This window comes from Canis lupus, chromosome 8 (genome assembly GCF_048164855.1).
Source record: "Canis lupus baileyi chromosome 8, mCanLup2.hap1, whole genome shotgun sequence".
Classification (NCBI taxonomy): Eukaryota; Metazoa; Chordata; class Mammalia; order Carnivora; family Canidae; genus Canis; species Canis lupus.
This window is the reverse complement of record NC_132845.1, coordinates 40,354,708-40,376,923: the sequence shown is the minus strand read 5'-3', so window position 1 is coordinate 40,376,923 and position 22,216 is coordinate 40,354,708. Positions and strand designations below refer to the sequence as shown.

The window sequence follows — 22,216 nt, the reverse complement described above, 5'->3', positions numbered from 1 at the left end:
TCATGCTCTTTTTTTTTTTTAGGTACATACACATTTATGACTGTTACAAATCCTGGTGAATTGGTCCTTTTGTTATTTTGAAGTATACTACTTTATCCCTGGTAATACTGTATCTTAGAAACCACTTTATCAAAAAAAAAAAAAAAAAGAAAGAAAGAAAGAAAGAAAGAAACCACTTTATCTGATACTAACACAGAAACTCTAGCCTTCTCATTCTTACTCTTTGCCTGGTATATCAATTACCATAAAAAAATTTCAACCTGTATATTTATATTTGAAGTGTGTCTCTTGTGGGACTTGCTTTTTTTAATCATCCTAAAAGTCTCTACCATTTAATTCTATTTTAATATAATTATCAGCTTTTTACCCATACCTCTTTGCATTGTTATTATTACTTTTGATGGTTGCTCTAGGACTTACAGATAGGCATCCTTGAATTTTTATAGTCTACTTATGGTTAGCATATCATTTCACTTTATTTTTTTAAGTTTACTTATTTATTTACATAAGTACTCTCTATACCCAGCAGGGGGCCTGAACTCAGGACCCTGAGGTCCAAATTTGCATGCTCTTTGGACTGAGCCAACCAGGTGACCCTGTATCATTTCACTTGAAATGTAGACATCTTATAGCTGTATAGATCCATTACTCTTTTCCCACCCCTTGTGCTCTAATTTTCAAATGTATTATGTCTGCCCATATTGTGACCTTGACCTCTAATGCCACCCTCTTGGTAATCTCAGATTGGTCTCCATTGATTACTCTTCTGCTGAGTTGGATCATATTTTCCGATTTCTTTATATGTTGTATAATTTTTTATTGTATGGTGCTTAGAAACTCTGGATTCTGTTATATTGCTCTGAAGAATGTCAGTATTTTGTTTCTTTGTTTGTTGGTTTCATTAAGCCATTAACTTACCTAAACTTGCACACCAAACTTTGTCTCCTCCAGCAGCTGCTGCTCTTTCATAAGCCTTCATTAGGCTGCTTGGAGTCTGCTGTGCACCTGCACATTTCAAGGGTTAGCCAGAGATTTGAGCAGAGCTCATATGACAAATTTGGGGCTGCCCCTTCTCTGGCTTTTTCTTTCTCTAGGATTTTCAAGCTTCTTTTCCAACTATGGGCAGCCCAAAAATTATTTTCTGATTTTTCTAAGCCAGTGAGATCATGACTTTTCCATCAGAATTTTAGCCGTCTTGCATATGGTGCTGACTAATGGCTTCTAACGGTAAAAAAGAAAAACAGTAAAACATGGGAAATTAACCTGGTGCTGTTCCCTTCTTCCACATGTGACTCTCCTCCATTTTCTACCTACTTTGGTCAGTCTCCACTACCTTCTAGGAGTCATTTTTATATCTTCTCCAGAGTTTATTGTTGTTGTCTGAGAGGGGATTGGCCCAAAAGGAGCTAATCTCTATTCTCAGAAATGGAACTTGTCAATATTAATTTCAGTGGAGCAGCACAGCATCTAGCTAAATGTGGCCATTGCACATCCTCTGTAGGGCTGCTGTGCTCATTTTCTCTCTATCCACACTTCCTAGGTGGAAGGGAGGAGGATGGCTGTCAGCATTCAGGGATGGAATCTTGTCTCTTCTGAGTCTGAGAGCATAGTGAGGTATGGTATACCTGTCACAGAAAGAGAGAGTCTTCTGTCCCACACAGGGACACTGTGTGTCAGGCATATGTGAGGGACCTTATCTGATTTAATTACAGATGTTATCATATGAGGGAGAGAGACTACACTCCATGGCTGTATTTGCCTTCTGAAATTGTGTTAATACTCCCATAAATTTCTGGTAATTTCCAGTATAAAAAGGATATTACTATTTGCTAGCAACCATAAAAGAATGAAAGAGTCACATAAAGCAGGTTTGATGTCTCTGCTTTAAAATAGTTGAGTGTTATTTTTCAGGTTTCACACGCAATCTACATATGTGACAATAGCACCCCAATTACACTAACTATAAACAGTTTTGTGATAACAACCTGTCAGCTCTGGTGGCAGTAATTACTTACTGTCAGTACTCTGAATGACAGGACAGCTGGCTTTGAGTTAGGTTTTCATTGGAAGCCTTGGAATCAGCCTAAGTCCTTTTGGTACAAGGGTGTCTGGTTCTCCAGAAGCAGTTGTTTCCTAGCACAGCAGATCTGCCTTCTTCCCCAAACCCTGGAAGATGTTTCCAAAATCAGAGTGCTCATGACGTGTGCTATAATGACAGCAAACAGTTGTTGTTTAGTGGAAAGGAAGTATAATGTCACAAAGCACTTTCCAGATGTATGTTCTAAAGGAGTGGTCAAGCAGCATCTGTCTCATAGTGATTGTCAGACATGGTTCTTGTGACATGCTTCAGGAATGGCGTTTGGATAGCTGACTGCAATCTTCGATAGAGTAAGTACAATAACTGTGTGCGGTGTTGATCAGCTGCATTTTTGTTTCTCCTAGCCTGATGAAAGATTATTTTTTCAAGCCACCCATCAATGAGTTCAGCTTGAACTTCCTGGACCAGGAGCTAGAGCGATCCTACAGGACCAGCTATCAAGAAGAGGTGTGTTTCCTCTTCTGTCTCTACTGGAGAAATCTCTTGTTTGCATCAGACAGTTCACTATCAGCTTTGTGCTTGTTGGCAGTCTTTTTTTTTTTTTTTTAACCCCTCAAGTGACAGGCAAATGAAGCCTACTACTGATTTCTCACAATCTGTAAGCCTGAAACAGCATTTGCAAGTGAATTTATCCACACAGAGAAAACTCCCGATCTTCCTGGGCTCCTTTGTCTGGTGTCACTGGCATGTCATTTCCAGGCCCCTTTGCTCCATGCTAGCATTGTCCTCATTTTCTCCCTCCTTCCCTGAGACTCCCTAACTCCACACATGTGGCTCTTTGTTACATTTATCACACCACCCTGGCATTTCAGATCTTGTCCGTCTCCCCATTAGGCTGTGAGCTCCTGGAAGGCGATGTTTTGTGTCTTCCCCCAGCAGCCTACACAGAGCCAGGCCCAGAGGAGGCTCTTGAGTGGAAGCATGAGCATGTCTTACTATCTGTTGACATATCCATGCTTTCATCTGCTGTGGCTTCAATCCCTGCCTGTTACTTCTGTTATGAAGCCAGCTGTCACACACCCTGAAACTGGGACCTAGCCATTCAGTGGAAGCTTCCAGAAAAATGGTTGTGCAACAGCCTTTACAGACATCAGTCCATAACCCAGGTTTCAGGCTCAGTGTGTAATATGCTTGTGAGAACTCACTGGTTTGTAATAACTTGCTATGTGACCTTGTGCAGTTTCCTAAGTGCTTTGTGCCTTAGTTTCCTCATTGTTAAATAGGATGGGAGAGATGGCCCACCCAAAGCACTTACCACCTGTGCCTGGTCCAGGGTGGACAAGTGCTCAACAAATGTTCGCTCTGTTTTCCCTCTTTTAAATCTGACTCTGTGGCCACCTGTTGCAGCTTCTGTTCATGCCTCCCATCTCCCCACTTCTGCCCCAAACAGGTTATCAAGAATTCTCCTGTGAAGACTTTTGCCAGCGCCACCTTCAGCTCTCTCCTGGATGTGTTTCTGTCGACAACAGTGTTTCTGATTCTCTCCATCACTTGCTTCCTCAAGTATGGGGCTGCCGGCACACCTCCCCCGCCTGCTGCCCTGGCGGTCTTCAGCGCCGCCCTGCTGCTGGAGGTGCTGTCACTCGTGGTCTCAGTCAGGTAAAGGCTAGCCCGCCAAGCACTTCTCCAGCTTTTAGTGTTTAGCTCCCTCTGCTGGCTCAACAGTTTATGGCTGCACAGCCTGGCGGCAGTTCTGCCAACCCATCTCCTGAACCGAAGGCCTCTGCAAGCTTATTTCAGGTGTCTGGTCCTCCTTCCCCCAGTCCTGCTTCTAAGCATCCTCCCTCACAGGCCTCAGCCCTTGGCACAGGTGGGCATCTTCTTTACCAGAGGGTCAGTGTCCTCTGCCGCCCCTTGGCTGCCAGCCAGTCCCTGGATCTCCTCCCTTGGAGACTTAAAAAGAACAAGTTGGAAGAGAGGGAGTGAGAAAGGGAAGAGAAGCAGAACAGAATCATAGAGGGAGCAAATGATGGGCAGCCACCTGTGGATCAGTGGGTGCCTCTTCTAGATGTATGAGTGAAACTATAAACCCTTAGAAGAATTGTGAGTGTCCATCTCCTTGAGCCTGGGTCAGGCAGTGGTTTCTTAGATATGACATGAAAAGCACGATCAGCCAGAGAAAGGAGATAACCTGGACCTCATCAAAATGTAAAGCTTCTCAGTTCCAAAGAGCACCTGTCACTTCTCATGCCACAGTGAGGGAGCCTGCAAAACAGGAGAGTATGTGCCAAGTGCATCTGCAGTGAGGTCTGATATCTAGAATGTAAGCTCAGTAATGAAAAGACAAGCAACTGATTTAGAAATGGACAGAAGATCTGCATAGACAGCAGGAACCTATCAGGAAAGGTAGGCCCTCCAGACCTCTACTCATCCTGATATCGGGGGTTCAGCCCAGCACCTGGGGAAGCTCACAGCCACTCTGAGTATTTTCAAAGAAGTATGAATGCACAGGGTACTCCATTCTCAGCGCCCTCCCCCCGCTCCCCCACCACCGTCTGCCTCCTGGGCACTGTGACCATGGTTCAGACCTGTCCATGTCAACAGGCAACCAACCTTCTGGTGATTGCCCCAGAAGCTGGAAGTGAAGCAGAATTGGGAAGGACAGCCCTGACCTTGAGTTTTCTTTTTCCTCTCTTCTCCTCTCCTCTCCTCTCCTCTCCTCTCCTCTCCTCTCCTCTCCTCTCCTCTCCTCTCCTCTCCTCTCCTCTCCTCTCCTCTCCTCTCCCTCCCCTCCCCTCCCCTCCCCTGTTCTCTCCTTTCTTTTCTTTTTTCTTTTCTTTTCTTTTCTTTTCTTTTCTTTTTTTTTCTTTTCTTTTCTTCTTTCTTTCTTTCTTTCTTTCTTTCTCTCTCTCTCTTTCTTTCTTCTTTCTTTCTTTCTTTCTTTTTCTTTTCTTTTCTTTTCTTTTTCTTTTCTTTTCTTTTCTTTTCTTTCTCTTTGTAATTTTATTTGTTTATTCATGAGAGACACAGAGAAAGGCAGTGGGAAGAGAAGCAGGCTCCATGCAAGGAGCCTGATGCAGGACTCTGGGATCACACCCTGAGCAGAAGGCAGACGCTCAACCACTGAGCCACCCAGGCATCCTTGACGTTGAGTTTTTGCCCCTCCTCTCCAGCACCCCAGGACAGGAAGCAACAGCTCCAGGTCTGCTCTGTGGCTTCTGAATGCTAGTCCTGTGCCACCCCACTTTGAAAAGTATAGGCTGGACTGCCCTCCCCTCTCCTCTTATTCCTACACCCCTGCACCTACCCCTCTGGCTCTTTGCTGAGGGTCTTCTCTGGCTTCTAGAGGCTTCACACTTGACCCCTGTGCCTCCTCCAGGTTGAGATAACTACAGGGTACATCCTCACTGTCTACCCAAATTCCCCACCAGGATTGAGCTGCGTGACACATAGTAAGGGATTTCTCGTAACCCAGCCCTCCCTATGGGCCTGCCCTTCAAATCTCAGCTCTGTACTCCTTGCTGAGCTGCCTGAGACCCCTCTCAAATCAGCTCTGCTTCTGGGGAATCCAAACCAAGGCATCTTCAGGTTCCAGTTTGTCTTTTCCTTTTTAAAATCTGCTTTATTGTGATAGAATTCATGTATGAGAAATGCAGTCATGTAAGTGTATAATTCATTGATTACTAGTAAACCTACAGAGCTGTGCAAACATCACCATATAATTTTAGAACATTTCTATCAGCCCAAAGAAAACCTGGCACCCATAGGTGCAGTGAGTCCCCTCATGCCCACACTCCCTGCCCTGGGGCCAGCTTTCTGTCTGACACATGGCCTATGGCTAGATAAGGCTCTGGCTCTCTTAGAGGCTGGCATTGTCTCCATTCCTTTTTCAAAAGTCCTTTACGCCATTGTTCCCTGTTCCTCCGGACCCACTTCTATAGAATCTGATCTAACTCCAGTCTGGAGAGTGCAGAAGGCTGCAGACCACAAAGGTGCGAGGCTGGCTGCACCCAGGTGGGTGGCCTGTCACATGTTCTGCAAGTGCTTTCAAAATGAGGTGGCCACTGCTCCTGAATGGCTGGTGTTGTGACTTTAAAAGTCCACTTTACCCATATCATCAAAGCCTGGAAGGGGCTGAGAACTTGATGGAGTTCCCTCTTGTCACGCAGAGGGCATATTTAGGATTCCAAGTCAACAGGAATCTATGCTGCAGGATATGTGGGTGCTCCAGGGGGGCCTGTTCTGCAGCTACTCTGGGGGCCAGCCTCAGGCCTGGCACCTCCTCTGGAAGCCTTCCTGTATCTTAGCTCATAGCCTGTCCCTTCACTCCCCTTCATTTTGTGCCAAGCCCAGGCAGGCGTGAGAATGGTAGGTCTCATCTTCAGAGCTCTGCCGTTCCAGGGACCTTCGTGGAGGGCTTCCCAGCCCTGCCTTCTCCCTTGGAATTTGGCCCCCTCTGTCTCCTCGTGGGGCTTATGTATTCTGCCTTCGAGCATATTTGTGGTTATTCTTGGAAATATTCCCAGGACTCCATTATCCGTTAAGTATCAGCAGGCCAGAACTATCCAGGCCCTAAAAAGGTCAGACCGCGCCTGGCTCTATGTGGATAATGGCTGAGATTCGGGCTCCTTGTGGAGATCAAGCACATGTAGCTAGTGGTCGCTGCACTGCAGGTGTCCCGGACAGAAGGTGCAGGCACCTGGGTGTGTGGCCAAGAGCCTTGAGGGGAACTTCTGCTGTTGAAGCTCAGCAGTGGCTTCTGGCACTTCCGGAGGTGAGGACAGCGGGCCTGTCCCTTCTCCTGCTCCATGTGGGCCTGGCTTCAGAGAGGGTCTGTGTGCATGGGAACCTGGTGCCCCCCACCCTCCATCTCCTGCTGCTGGCATCCAGGTACTAGCCCCTCACTTAGCCAATACTGCTCTTCCTTATGAACAAGAGTTTCTCACCCCCACGTACTTGCTCCCCCTTCTTTATGAAAATCATTCTGTGATCTCCACATCACTAACCTGAAATAAAGCCTACTTATACACACAGTCTCAGTAGGAGTTGATGAAATGCTGTCACTCCAATATGAAGGAGAAAGAGCAAGAGAGCTATTCAAAATAAAATATGTAGTACTTCACCTCATTTTTGCCAGGACACCACCATCTGGGAAGTCATAACAAAGCCATTAGCTGCATCCTTGTGTGCACCATCACATAAGTGTGCCAGCTCCACATGCAGACCACTAGAGATGTGCGGACTTGGTGACACAAGCGCCATGTGCCAGGTTGCAGCCTGTGATGTGATTTCTGAAATGCTGAATGAGCCTTGGTGAGGTCCCAAAGCAAAGAGGACTTCATTCCTGGAAGATCAGCTTGTGTTAGCACCACCCAGAAATACTTTCTGTTTGAAAACAAGACACAACTAGGCTCTAGGCTGAGGTCATTGTCAGCAGGGTTTTCACCTCTGTAGGTGTCCAGGGAGCATGTGGCAGTCTTGTGGGATGCAGGACAAGCCTCCCTATATGTTACAGTGGGCCTCTCATCCCTAGCTCCTGTCCACTAGATGACAGCAGCACCTTCAGTCCTTGTGGCAACCAAAAAGGCCCTGCCAAATTCCCAAACACCTGCAAAGCACCCCGCTGGAGACCTCTCACCCTAGCAGCCTGGGACAGTTAATGGTAACCTCTCATGGGTGTTCCTGGTCCTTACATCTACTTTGAGACCCACAGAAGTTCATGCTTGGCTTTGTAAAAACACGTGTTATCATGATGACACATGACCTTAAAATAAGGTGTGATGGGCTGAGCAAGTCCAATTCACTTACTGTCAACTGAAAGTGAAGGAGGCAGGGACTCTTCCTGCCCCCCTGACCCATGGAGGCCACATAAGTAAGAGTCGGGAGCAAAAAAAAAAAAAAGAGTCGGGAGCAACGCTGGCTGGGTCTCCTGCCCTCATCGTCCTGGGCAGGCTGACCCACTGCGATTTCTCCTTTCTCCCCTCATCCCAGGATGGTGTTTTTCCTGGAAGACGTGATGGCTTGTACCAAGCGCCTCCTGGAATGGATAGCTGGCTGGCTCCCACGCCATTTCATTGGGGCCATCCTGGTGTCACTCCCTGCCCTTGCAGTCTATTCACATGTCACGTCTGAATTTGAGACAAACATACACGTAAGTAAAGGCCTAGTGACTTTGTTTATGGGCTCTCCAGGATGCCCTTGTTTTTTTTCTTTTTAAATAAGCCTTATGTCTTAGGACAGCAACTTAAATATAAGAGGTAACAAACTCTTCATCAGCACTTTGAGCTTGTCTTCTTAAAAGCATTGGCTGGGACAGAGGAACAGGCAGGGAGGGTAGCATGCAGCCTCTCTAGATGCTCAAGCCTGTCACTGACCACAGTCAAGTAGAGATGGGTATGAAGCTGCCCTGCCCAGTTCACATGTCCCCTCTCCAGCCTCCCCTGCTCCAAATCAGTTATTTTCTTATGCATTTTACAAAGCAGCATCTGTCCCACATTTCCAGATGAGATACCGTGCTTACCTGTCAAACTGGCAACAGCGAGGTGACTGCCCCTAGTCCAGTTGCTCTTGGTCAGGGAAGGAGCTTCCAACTTAAACCCCATGAAGAGTGAACTAATAATGCCCTTGTGGAAAGTTCTACTTTTGGTGAAAGTGAGTGTAACATGAGCTACAAGGCGGGCTGACAGCATTTGATACTCTTAACACCAAATTACACTTCCCCTGGCATGTAGCAGGATGCCTGAAGGAAGGCTTTGTAAAGGTAACCACTTACCAGTGGTGGTTCTCAAATGGGTGGCCTACCTTCCTTTACTCCAGAATGACATATGCAGTCTCCACACCTCTGGAGGAGAATTTTCGTGCCAGTGCAAGCTTGTAGCCTAAAGCTCTGGACTATTAACCCAGTGATTTATGATCTGTCCCTGAAACTGCCAGGTACTTTGTGATATCCATGGTATTTTTATATTGCAAGAAATATAAGTAAGTGAATCCTTTGATCTCAGCATGCTCAGCTGGAAGCGAGGCCAGGGGCGCACATGGCAAGGGTTGGATGGGTCAGTAACCACGCCAGCCCCTCATTGCAGTTCACCGTGTTCACGGGCTCCGCTGTCCTGATCACCGTCGTGCACTACTGTAACTTCTGCCAGCTGAGCTCCTGGATGAGGTCCTCCTTAGCCACCGTTGTCGGGGCTGGGCCCCTGCTCCTGCTCTACATCTCCCTGTGCCCTGACAGGTACGTCGACCACTGTGGTCTGCATCTGGCACCCTTGCCAGCTGGGGCACCCTTCCTGACCTCACATGTCTCACATCCATGCCGATACCCTCTCCCTCTCCTCTGCCGGCTACTGTCACAACATGAAGTGGTGTCCAACACGTACAATGTCAGCAACTTAAGGAAATGTCTGAAGACTAATATGCAAAAAAGAAAAAAAATAATTCTTCATGACATAATATGTATGTGCCTATAGACATCCTTGGGGGATTACCCCTCGCCCTGGAAGACAGTGCAGTAGACACATGCTTGAACTTAGTATAATGGAGAAGTAGGACCAGAGCCATTTCATATGAGATGATCAAGAAACAGAAGAAGTAGAGGTATAGGGAGACATGAAAAGGCAAAGAGGAAGCTGTTCTAACCTCATTTGAGTAAGAATAACACACCCAGACAGGTTGTAGGTTGCTGAGGAGAGGAAGTGAAGAGGTAGGTGCTCTTTGCATGTGGTCAAGACCTCATTTATAAATATGGACTCACTCTTGTGACATGTGTGTCATGACATGAAATGGAGTGATGACCAGTCACTGGAAATACATCTTTTATTTTGAGGTCCTTCCACATATTGAATAATACTTTCAGTTCCTGGTATTCAAATGGCCTTCAAAATCCTTGCACTGGTAGGTGCCAAGGTGTAGACAGGATGGCATGGGAAGAGAAGGGGTCTGTGTGAAAGACCCCAGAGATAGGAGCAATTCTTACTGTTGTGCTACAAAAAAACTTAAAAATGAAAATGTATAGGATGGCAATGATATATATAGGATATTAAAATGTATAGGACAGCAATGATAATACATAGGATATTAAAACATCCTATAATAATGAAATCCAATAAGATCCTTGTCTTTTATGTGTCCTACTAATTGAATCATTTTTGGTTCTTAGTGTTGTATAAATAGGTCTCAAAATGATTATTGCACATTTGCAATTGGTTTTGTGGCTGTTGGCTTTTTTCAACTAAATATATAGTTGGGGATACAGTGATATGTTGGAGAGAATAATTGTCACAGTGAGTGGTTCAGAAACTTCAGGATAATGTCTTAAGGCCATTAAGCTTCTGTTTCTGTAATAAACTTCGCCTAAAAAAAACTTCACTTAAATATTGGACTTTTTTGGATAAATGCTTTATAAAAACATTTTACTATTAGCACATATTAAAGAATGGCTTCTTTATAATTACTATGGGTTTAGGTTTGCAGGATATTTCAGCTACACAGGGCATTCCTTCATCATGCCTTGCAGGACATCTAACATTCCTGGCTCCTCAAATTATTATGACAACCAGAAGGAGCCCCAACATTTCCAAGATGCCCCCTAGGAATGGCATTACTGTTGCTGAGAACCATTGCTTTAATAAGTTCAGAAGTAGAAAATGATCCGATTTGTCACAATATCAAGTATGAAACCACTCTAGTGTATCTTTGGGTATTACCAAAGCAGTGGTCGGTAATGGACAGAGCAAGCATCCTTCTCCTCAGTAAGACTTAATAAAGTAATGACGACATGAAAGACACTCACATTTCCTGCAAATTAAGATCAAAAGGGAATTTTAAGCAGAACTATCATTCAGCATCTGAAAGGAAACTTTAATGAATAGTTAAATTACTTTAAACAGAACAAAGCATGCATTTCCCTTTCTGAAGTTATGGCCATCTGGAATTAGGGTCATTATGAAGCTCTTTCCCAAAAGCATGGAATTCATCAGATTGCCTTTTAACCTTCTAAAAGAACCATCACAAATACCCCATCAGCCAGTTTGTGGTCATTCAGTCACTGGTGCGGAGCTTTTCCACTTAGATCAGGAGGGACCAGAGTGATGAGGGACCAACTCCATCACCTTTGCCCAGAACTCAAAAAGCAGATGTTGGGGTGTGGCTGGCAGCTGAATCTCCCCTCTACCTGGTACTTCTCCCACTCACCTGGTCATCATCACTGAGCCCCACAGGATAGGAAGCATGGGGAATGGGGAACGAAAATCCAGACAGGCCTCCTGTGTAGGGGAAGGGACTTCTGAGAGCCATGCCAGCCTTGCAGGGGGACATGGACACATGGAGAAGGACAGTGTCACAGTCATGCATGGGCAAGGAGAGAAGAGGACACACCGCCTGTGATGCTAAAGCCACTCCTAGCTGTCCCCTCGCCTCTGCTGCCCAGGGGACCTGCTTGCAGAAGCTGTGTAAGGTCCCTATTGGTAATGAGTGGGAGCCAGTGGATCTAGCAGACCAGGAAGTATAGGGGTACAGGGTTGATCTGCCCACCTGGGGGGTATCAGGTGCAACAGGATCCCAGAAGAAGCTGTGGGGGATATGGGAAGGGTACTGGGTCACAGGTCCTGCCCCGACACCCAGAGTTTTTTTATTGTATGTGGTTTCTGTGCCTCAGAACTGGGATTTGATTGCTTTGGGCACCCTAGTAGGATAGTCTGGCTTCTCAGGTCCGCCAGTGTCTCCAGCAGTTCCTAAATCAGTCCTTAGTCAGTGGGCATCGCTGTTTATCATGACTGGTTTCTAGCCTGTGGGACCATGTGGATAAGTCCTCACTGTCATGCGAATGCCTTAGAGACTTCTTGGTTTTGCTCTTTGTGAAGTCCTGTTAGCTGCATCACTATCTCTGTGGCTGTGATTTTTAGTTAACACATAATATCAAATTATAATAAAGAATTAGCGATCCTTAATTGTCTGACTTAATCTACACATTAAAAAAAAGGAAATTATTTAACTCTTCTCAGTTTCACTTTATATAACACCTTGTTTTTTTTATAATAATATTTTTCTGCATTTTAATTTCAGTTCCATAGTAATTTCACACCTTGATGCAGGACAGAATTTCAGGTAAGCTTTTGACATCATGCTTATGTCTGAACAAATGAGGGCAACTATATGAGTACTGTTTCTTTCTCAGCTTCATAAAAAGCAGTCATATCTTGAATAAAAATAATTATGTGTAATTCTTAAAGGAATAAGTGGAAAATACCTACTTGTTGAAATACCAAATCATAGTTATCTTATTGAGAAAATGATTGTTAAAAATATACTAGATTTGGCTTCATTTTATGTAAGACTTCACCAGGTTACAAAGGAAATCTCTCAAATCTAAGAAAGTACTTATTTTAATTTCCTAAAATATTTTGAAATTTCTAATTAGAGGTTTGAAATAATAAAGGTTAGACTCTTGCTTTACTGTGAACGTCAAATTAAAATTTAAATAGAAATAAACATTAAATTATATAAAACTATATAAAAATCTAGAAAAAATAGAATTATCTCTAAGACAGAGATAACTCTCCAATCTTACAAATAATACAGAGAACCACACATGCACAGAAATAAAAAACTGACTGACACATTGATGGGGTGGGGGGATTTAGGTAGAGAAAAGTATGTATGGGCCGTTCCACGAAGAGCTAAGGCCCGATAAAGGACAAAACCAAAAAAAAAAAAAAAATTCACAAGAGGAAATGCAGGTAGAAGGTAAAGATGTTACTACTGAAATCATTGCACATTTAAACAAAAAACTCCTTGTGGTCTTTTCCATCGGACCTTCAAGATGTTAGAGTGTGAATACCCAGGGCAGGCAAGGGCATGGCACATTCATACAAGAGTGGGTATTTGCTTTGTTAAGGTACCAGGCAGTTATACGTATGGTTTATTTCTCACAATGATTGACACATTAGGTGACTTTGTCCTCATTTTCCAGATGAGGAAGCTGAAGTTCAGGAAAGTTAAGGAACCCATCTATGGTCATGCAGCTAGTCATCAGCAGTGTTTAAACCCTGGCCTCCCTCACTACCAGGCCCTGCTCTTTCTGCCATGCCTCGTTGCTCCTCAGAATGGCACATAGTTTTGGAAAGTAATTTGATGATCTACATACGTGTTCATAGCCTTTGACCTAATAATTCTATTTTTGCTTATCTACCGAGGGGATAATTCAGCATATGATAAAGGTCACTTGTCCAAAAATGTTGATCACAATGGCTGATAACATTGAAAATTCATCAGCAACTTCAGTTGCAATAAAAAGAAATGAATTAAATGATGTTCATGTACACAGATATTGCCACTGTTAAAATGCAGCAATAAGAAAAACATCATGTGAAATTGCATATGTCCTGTATTTCATTATATATATATGAAAAAAATGTAAGATATGTCATAGTAATGACTTGGTAGTGAGTGATGAATGACTTTTTTTTCTGTTTATACAATTAAAAAAGTAAATCTGTGGAAATATAGACACTGGGAAGGAGAAATAAAGTATGGAACAAAGGCAGACTACAAATTTGTTTCTTTTAGGATCACAACTAAGGTATTTAAAAACAAAACACTTAGCTTTTTTAATAATAAGCTTACTGGTGAATATATAACATGTGCACAAAAAAGTACCCAAATCACAAGAATACAGCTCAATGAATTTTCACAAGCGGGTACATCCCATCAACTGCCCCTCGGACCAAGAAACAGAACATTACCAGCACCCAGCCCCACCCTCTGTGTCCCAGCGTGGCAGCTCCCCCAGCCTCGCGTCTGTAGGCATAGATTTTACATGGCACTGAAATTCACTAAGATGTTAACACATTCCATGTTCAGCTGGTTGGGACCATGAGTGATCTTTGTTTTCTGTTTTTCTCTCTGATTTAATCCTTCTTCTCCATGATAATAGATTATACTCTATTTTACTCTTAACTTCCAATTATGACTTGATGTTCAGCTATTAAGTCATAAATTGACTCTTGCATTTAGTCCCATAAAATTCCTCTTTTTGGAACTTAGAAATGGGACCACCATTGTTGTTCCTTCTGTAGTGGAATGAGAAATACAGGTTATCTATGGGAAGTGATTATCTTACCTGCTTGTTACAGATCTCTGTTGCATGGCAGTCCGTTGGTCACTAATCATAAATCTGTGTATTAGGATTCCCCTTTTAAACAAAGATGAAAGCAAACCTCTCTCACACTGTCCTGTGCTCCACAATTACCCTCCCCTGTCCAGAGGATCTGGCCTGTGCCCCTCTCCAGAGTCGGGCCACACTGCTGGCCTTGACCATAGAACAGGGAGGAAAGTGAGCAGCTGCCCATTTCCGCCGCAGGGCTACAAAATCTGGTTGGACCATTAGGATGATGTTAAGCCTTGGTGATGTCTATTCATAAAGTGGGGTGTTCCTCAATATCACCACTTTGGAGAAACAGAAAGGTCACCTCCTAACCCAACAGGATGGGCTCACACAAGACAATACTTACTGCCACCTGTTGCAGATTCTGTCTCTACTCTCAAGCCAGTTAGAGGGCTTGCAGGGCTAGACACAAATCTGTTTTGATCATCTAAAATAGTTAATTGTTTAGTACTTGAGATTCATGATATGTGTTGCCATTTGGCTAAATGACAGTTGGAAGAATAAATAGATCTGTCTTACCATGGAGGCCTTTTTTTGGTTCCTGGCTCATGGGGGCAAAGTCATGGAACTTATGGCAGGGGTCCCCAGGACCACCCCCAGAACCAGGAATTTGCTAGGAGGATTCAGGACTCCACACAGAGTCGTACTCATGGCTGTGACTTATTACAGTGAAAGGACACAAAGCAAAATTAGCAGCAAGGTACATGAAGTAGAATCCAGAGGAAACCAGATGCCAGCTTTCAAGAGTCCTGTTCCCGTGGTGTAATCCAGGATGTTCTGAATTCCTCCAGCATTGAGTTTGGACAGTGTAGGTGAAGTGTTGTCTCCCAGGGGAGCCTATCAGAGACTCGGTACCCAGGGTTTTTATTAGAGATTGATCACATAGGCATCTCTGCTGGCATGGACCAAAATTCCAGACTCAGAAGTCACATTCTAGGCACAATAGGCCCTTCTTATCAAGGAGAGGGGTGAGAATCTCCCCAAATCCAAGATCCTGATGCCAGCCTCAGACACCCTTGCCAGTAGGCCTTTCTATGGGTGGCAGCCTCAGGCCTGCTGTGTTAACTCCTTTCTGCACAGAATCTGAGGCCAGTAGGTACTTAACAATACTCTAGCCCATCTTCAGTTTACCCGTAAGAAGATTGAGACCTAGAAATCTTGCCCAGGGTTCCAGAACTCTGTAGTGGTCCAGCTGAGACAGTCCAGGGCTTTTGTGACCATGTTTCATAGAGGACCATTATGGCCAGATTGGTCAATTTCACTATTTTCTTTAATGTCCTTAAGTCACAGGTAACAGTAAAATTATTAAACACCCTGATTACAGAATCGAGTTTTCGGTGCCATGGAGCTGTCTAAACTGAGGACCCCACCATTTTATATATAATTTTATTCATAGAGTGACTTGGCCCATTGCCACCTAAAACCTAGATGCCTGCTTTAGGAGCACATCAGGGCCCAGAATTTATGTGAACAGAGCAACCACTGCTTTGTAAACAAGCAGAAGAAAGAAAAGAAGGAAACACAAGGCTCATTAACAGAACTTACCTCTGGATGATCCATATGGGTGAATCTTCTTTCTATGTTTTCCTCTAAATATCTTCTGATGAGTATGTAGGATTTTTAAGTGGAAACATTACATCTAAATAAGAAGCTTTCAAAGAGACTTGCTGGGGGTAATGGTGGTCAATCTTCAGTCACAGCTGTTGCTCATCAGTACTGTCCAACTACAGAACAGCACCCCCCCCCCCAACCGAGAGCAGGCTGTTATTAGAAGGAACGGAAAGGAGAAGCACAATTTGGAAATTTCTAAAGGAATCATAAATGTGCAGTAGTTGAAGTGACTCAGCATTTCCAACTCCAATAGCTTATCCCTCAGACAGATTCCCTTCTCTGCATAGGGTCATCCCAGCGGCATTCCCTGGAGGTAAGGGATAGACACAGCCCAAATGCCCAGGGTTAAAATCTGGTTGTTACAGCATATCCATGTATTACAGTTTCTTGCAACCACAAGAAAATCACAACTTTCTCATAGGAAAGACACTTATTTTGTACCATTTTTAAAATGCTGTTTGAGTTTCTTACAAGGTACTACTCTTAAAAGTATATATATTGGGGTGCCTGGGTGGCTCATTCGGTTAAGCATCCGACTCTTGATCTCAGCTCAGGTATTGATCTCAGGGTCATGTGGATGCCGGGTGGCTCAGCGGTTGAGCGTCTGCCTTCAGCTTAAGGCGTGATCCCGGGGTCCTGGGATCAAGTCCCACATTGGGCTCCCTGCGAGGAGCCTGCTTCTCCCTCTGCCTATGTCTCTGCCTCTCTCTCATGAATAAATAATTGAAAACTTTTTTTAAAAGTATAATATTATTTGTAAAAATGTTAACACTGCCTTAAATGCCTTTGATAAAACAGAACTAACCCAGTAGGGAGATAATGGTACATTTAGTGGGCTTTATACAAGTAAACAATAGAGAATTTATATTCTTTGTAAAATTATGCCTCTTTCAGAACTAAAGTTGGATTAAGAATCTAAAAAATGAGTATGTCAGAGAATGTTAAATTTCTTGGGTATGATGATAGTAGTGTGGTTACATAGGGAGATGTCCTTATTCTTAGGAGGCAGGGACTGAAATATTCAGGATGGAAGTGTCATGATGTCTGCAGCTTACCTTCATAATGTTCATCAGGAAAGCTGTGTGTGCACACGTGTGCATTGACAGAGGGAAAGAACAAAGCAGGAAAATGTCAGCAATTGTTGAATCCAGGAGATGGGTGTACAAACGTATTACTAGCCTCTTAACTTTCCTATGTTTAGAATTTTCAAAACAGAAAGTTGGTAGAAATGAAAAGATTTTTAAAATCAAGGAGCTAAAGACTCCTGAAAAAACGCAGTCACCGAGTAGTTACTCAGAAGTCAATTTAAAAAGTCCGTGTTTATCTCTGCACACCTTAGCCAGCCAGCTAAACAGGATTGGGTAGCTTTGTGGCTGCGGGTCGTTGACACTTTGAACTCCACAGAACTTGGTGCAGAGAGCTGGTTAGCTGGGTGTTTCAGAACCTGCAAGTCCTGAGCAGCAACCTCTCCCTTAAAAGATGCACTTAAGAAGGCACGTCCTTTCTCTTCTCTTTATTCTCCAGTTCCGAGGGGAATCCGTGCAATAATTCCTTGCCGCGTGACGGCAGAACCGCCAGCCTGATTGGCCAGGAGGTGATTCTTGTCTTCTTTCTTCTGCTCTTGTTGGTCTGGTTCCTGAATCGAGAATTTGAGGTCAGCTATCGCCTGCACTACCACGGGGACGTGGAGGCGGACCTTCACCGCACTAAGATCCAGAGCATGAGGGACCAAGCTGACTGGCTGCTGCGAAATATCATCCCCTACCATGTGGCTGAGCAGCTGAAGGTCTCCCAGACTTACTCCAAGAACCATGACAGTGGAGGTGTCATCTTTGCCAGCATCGTCAACTTCAGTGAGTTCTATGAGGAGAACTATGAGGGGGGCAAGGAGTGCTACCGGGTCCTCAATGAGCTCATCGGGGACTTTGATGAGCTCCTGAGCAGGCCGGGCTACAGCAGCATCGAAAAGATTAAGACCATTGGGGCCACGTACATGGCTGCCTCCGGGCTGAACGGCGCGCAGTGCCAGGATGGCAGCCACCCGCAAGAACACCTGCAGGTCCTGTTTGAGTTTGCCAAGGAGATGATGCGCGTGGTGGACGACTTCAACAGCAACATGCTGTGGTTCAACTTTAAGCTCAGGGTTGGCTTCAACCACGGGCCACTCACAGCCGGGGTCATCGGCACCACCAAGCTGCTGTATGATATCTGGGGCGACACCGTCAACATCGCCAGCAGGATGGACAGCACAGGGGTGGAATGCCGAATCCAGGTGAGTGAGGAGAGCTACCGTGTCCTGAGCAAGATGGGCTACGACTTCGACTACCGGGGGACAGTAAACGTTAAGGGCAAGGGCCAGATGAAGACCTACCTATACCCAAAGTGCATGGACAGCGGGGCCGTGCCACAGCACCAGCTGTCCATCTCCCCCGACATCCGAGTCCAGGTGGATGGCAGCATCGGGCGGTCTCCCACGGATGAGATCGCCAACCTGGTGCCTTCTGTACAGAACGTGGACAAGACGTCTCTGGGGTCCGAAAACAATGTGCTGGCCAAGGACACTCACCTGTCCTCTAAGAGGCCATGGAAAGAGCCTGTCAAAGCTGAAGAAAGATGTCGATTTGGCAAAGCCATAGAGAAAAGTGACTGTGAAGAAGCAGGCATGGAAGAAGCCAGTGAGCTCACCAGGCTCAACATTTCCAAGAGCGTGTGACGCAGCACCCATCGCTGCCACGGTGCTCTGCTCCTCGAAACACAATTACATCTGTACTTGCCTGTTGTGCGTTCGAGCGCCACCGCCTCCATCCCCAGACGTGGTGTCATGTGGTCATTACCCTGACGTCTGTGTGCGCCACAGCTATTCAGGGCTTGTTCCCATCTGTCTCTTTGCTTTTTCTCCCCTGGAGCCCTGTCCTCTGGGTGTGACCGTTCAGCAGCATGGAGGAGAACAAGTGCCTTCAGGGGCTGACTGTGCCCTCGCATCTGGGGACAGAGGCCACCCATGGAGATCGCAGCATTGGGTATTGCTGGACTTTAAAACAAAAGCTGTGGTTAAGATATCATTTTTATTGCTTTTTCTCACAAGACACTTTGGGTCTTTGTTTTTTGTTTTGTTTTTGCTAGTACAATGTTTTTGCGGTTTATTTTTTTCTATATACATAATAGTGTTTTCCAGTGACCTGACCTTTCTATGTAAACATGTACACGCACACACACTTTCACTTATGAATCTGAGATCAAGTGCCAGTAACTCACTGTGAGGGGAGGTGGGGGGGCATGGGCTGCGAGCAGCAGCCAGCCAGGACGGCCTGTGCCCTCCCCACCTGCGCCTTCCAGAGCACCTGGGCCCTCGGGGCTGTGGGTGCACCGCTCCCCAGCCCCGCGGCATTAGGGCTTCCTCTGTGTGCAGGCCAAGATTCCAGATGCTAACCAGTAGCAGAGCCTGTGAGCCCAGGCCTCAGGTATTTAAAAGCCGTGTTTCATTTTGCCCCAGAAACCGAGGGGTCTTCCAGCTGGGAGCCGAAGGGGTTTGCCTTTGAAGCTGAATCCTCTGAGAGGGAAGCTCAAAATAAACGTCTGAGGGTTGCATTTATTTATTTATTTATTTATCAGGAAATGTGTGTTTTGGGGAGGAGCCGCCAAGTCATTCTGGCGAAGGGACATAGGCTGGGGAGGCACAGCAGAAGTATGAGAAGGGACATAGGCAGAGGGCACAGCAGAAGGATGAGAAGATGTCCATTAGAGCTTCAGCTGCTTTGGGTCCCCCCCACCCACCAAAAGGGGCTGAGCAAGACCTGAACGGCCGTGCCCTGAGGCCGACTGGGTCACAGTTGATAAACCTAATGAGCACTGCTGCTTCTGTCCTGTGTGCAGCAGATCCATGCCTGTGGAGCCTCCCTGCTCCGGGGGTCGAGTCAGAGCCCTGCTCCCAGGAGGCAGGAGGCCTGGGCTGAGCACAAGGTGGGCAGGCAGTGCCCGGGGGACTTGGCTCCCACACATCCGAGAAGCTCCTCGTCCTTTGCTCTTGTTGGCTTGTGCAGGACTTCTGTGTGGCAGGATGGAACCCAGTGAAGTCCAGCCCCCTTTAGATGGAGTTCTCACACTGTGTGTAGAGACACAGTCATCTGCATGCACGTGAGGTGTTGAACCAGGGCAAGTCTAGAAAACCTAAGGAGATTCACTTCTGGGCCCCTGTTGCTGATCCTGCCTGTGATGTTTTGCCACGTTGAGTCCAGAGTGTATGTAGACTTGAACTCAGGCTAGTGTTGCCCTGCCGTAGGCATTGTTGTTATTTTCAAGGTGACTCGGTGTACGATTCACAGGATAATCTGAGGACTAGCTCCTTCTCTGTTAAGATCTTCACTGGCATACCTGGCATACCCTGTGCATTTTCTTTTCGCTGCTAAATCTCTGTATAACTGTCACATCAACATCAAGTCCCATTATCAGCAAACCCCTACCACGCCCCTCAATTCATACAGAATCTGCCATTTCTGGCATCAGGAAATACTGCTTCTGATTGGCCAGCTCCCCGGGAGGACATGTATGGGATGGCCTCCCAGCAATGCAGCCATAGCCAGGATCTTGATGTCCCAGGGAGTCGAGAGCATTCTCACTAAGATCTTCCTTCAGATTTTACTGTCAGTTTGTTGGTCTTCCAATGCTGGAGGAAGGATGGTGTGACAATACCTCTTGCTTCTAAAGAATGTATTCTTATAAGATACTGCAGGATTTTTATCTTTATTTTAAAACACTACCTGACACTGTCCTTGTCTGTAGGGACTGTGGGCATGTTAGGGGCTTCTCCCATCAGTGTTAAGGCATGTATTTGAGTGTGATCCTCTCCTTTTGCCTTCTGTCCTCAGGCTCTTTAGCTCTGGCAGCAGCTAAGGGGCTGGGTGGTTGCCGACGAGTCACCTGTGTCTCTGCTGTTCCGCTCAGAACATGCTCTATCTACAAGGTCCATCTCTGCACATGCTTCCTCCCCAGCACATTGTCTTTTTTCTTCCCCTCCTGCAAAGATGTTTGTGATTCCTGATCCTGGGAAGCCGCAGATTGCAGGGAGATGGTCTTAACATCTGGTGATCTGGTCCAGCAATGTGCAAATTGGAGCCTTTGATGGATGGCTCACCCAGAGTTTCAAATTGTCTTTAAAAAACACCCTGAGCCTTCCTAAATAACCAGTACAGATGTTCTCTCTGGGCCACTAGGCGACTTGGGTCCTTCCCGGTTCCCTGCCCTGAAGCATACCTCAACGCAGGACCACAAAATCTCTGCAACAGAAATGCTGTGCATCCAACTCTGTTGGCGTTGAACAAATAGTCACTGAGGACAGGTCCCTAAGCAGCGGTTCAAGTGCTACCAATACAATGGATGTGCTCTTCACAGTGGCAATACCTCCTACGAACTTAGGTCAGGAAGCAATACTTCAGAATTGAATGTGTGTAAATAGTCGCTTTGAGTTACAATTGCTGTTTTCTTGGCCCCAAGTCAGATCGAATTATACATATGTGTGTGTGTGTGTGTGTATACACACGCACACATAATTTTATCCAGTGCAAACAAATGTAGAGCATCAGTTATGAAGCCCTTAAGTAGCTTGAAGAGTCACACCGATTATGCAACACCTGCACGCGACTCCATTAACACTGACTCCGCTCACGGAGGCAACACCTGCACATTTGCACACGACACTGAGAGCCAGAGGGCCGCGTGCTTCCCGCTACGTGGACTGTAATAATTTGTAGTTTCCAAAGATCTGTCTGCGTTTGCATTTCTAGATTTTTGAGGTAAGCATTTTTTGGCTGGTTGTTTCAGAAAATCACATCATGCCTAGAACCTGAAATTAAATTAACAAGAACCAACTGTTTGCATTTTCCGTCTTTCCTTCACTCTGCTCTTTTTAAATTGTTAATTCTTTCAGAATGCATCCACTCAAGAAATGGATATTAAAATATTCTAAAATCTAAATATTTGATGCCTGGTATTTCCTCATTGAAAAGATCAGTAACACTGCAGAAATTAGGGCACTCCTTATTTCCTGCAGCGTGTGGCTGAAATAAGATTTGCTTTTCTTTCACATCATGACTTTGAACACAAGGCAACTAACACAAAACAACCCTATTTATGTATGTGGTTTCTTTCTTTTTGTTTAATGGACATATTTGCTACAGTTAACTTCAGTTGAAAAATATTTATTTTTATATGGAACTTTTTTAAAAATTTTAAAAGGTTGCAGGACAAGCTTTGTGTGCAGCGACACCCCTGCTTCATTAGGCCTCCTAAATAGTTATTCCTGCAAGGTCTCAGGAGAAGGAATTTTTTTTATTTTATTTTTTTATTTATTTATGATAGTCACACACACAGAGAGAGAGAGAGAGGCAGAGACACAGGAAGAGGCAGAAGCA

The 22,216-nt window shown here is 45.2% G+C and overlaps 1 protein-coding gene across 2 annotated transcripts in view; it reads left to right on the top strand.

The window, feature by feature from the left end:
- ADCY9 (adenylate cyclase 9) overlaps positions 1 to 21,779 on the top strand; it is a 121,525-nt gene extending 99,746 nt beyond the window's left edge. The window contains exons 6-11 of one of the 2 annotated variants that reach the window (XM_072835545.1): positions 2,443 to 2,545; positions 3,489 to 3,697; positions 8,030 to 8,189; positions 9,040 to 9,269; positions 12,098 to 12,139; positions 17,334 to 21,779. In XM_072835545.1, coding sequence (XP_072691646.1) covers positions 2,443 to 2,545; positions 3,489 to 3,697; positions 8,030 to 8,189; positions 9,040 to 9,269; positions 12,098 to 12,139; positions 17,334 to 18,522 — 1,933 coding nt within the window. In that variant the 3' untranslated portion in view covers positions 18,523 to 21,779. The remainder of the gene's footprint in view (positions 1 to 2,442; positions 2,546 to 3,488; positions 3,698 to 8,029; positions 8,190 to 9,039; positions 9,270 to 12,097; positions 12,140 to 17,333) is intronic. The other variant, XM_072835546.1, reaches the window with a different exon arrangement.
- Positions 21,780 to 22,216: the final 437 nt, after the last annotated feature.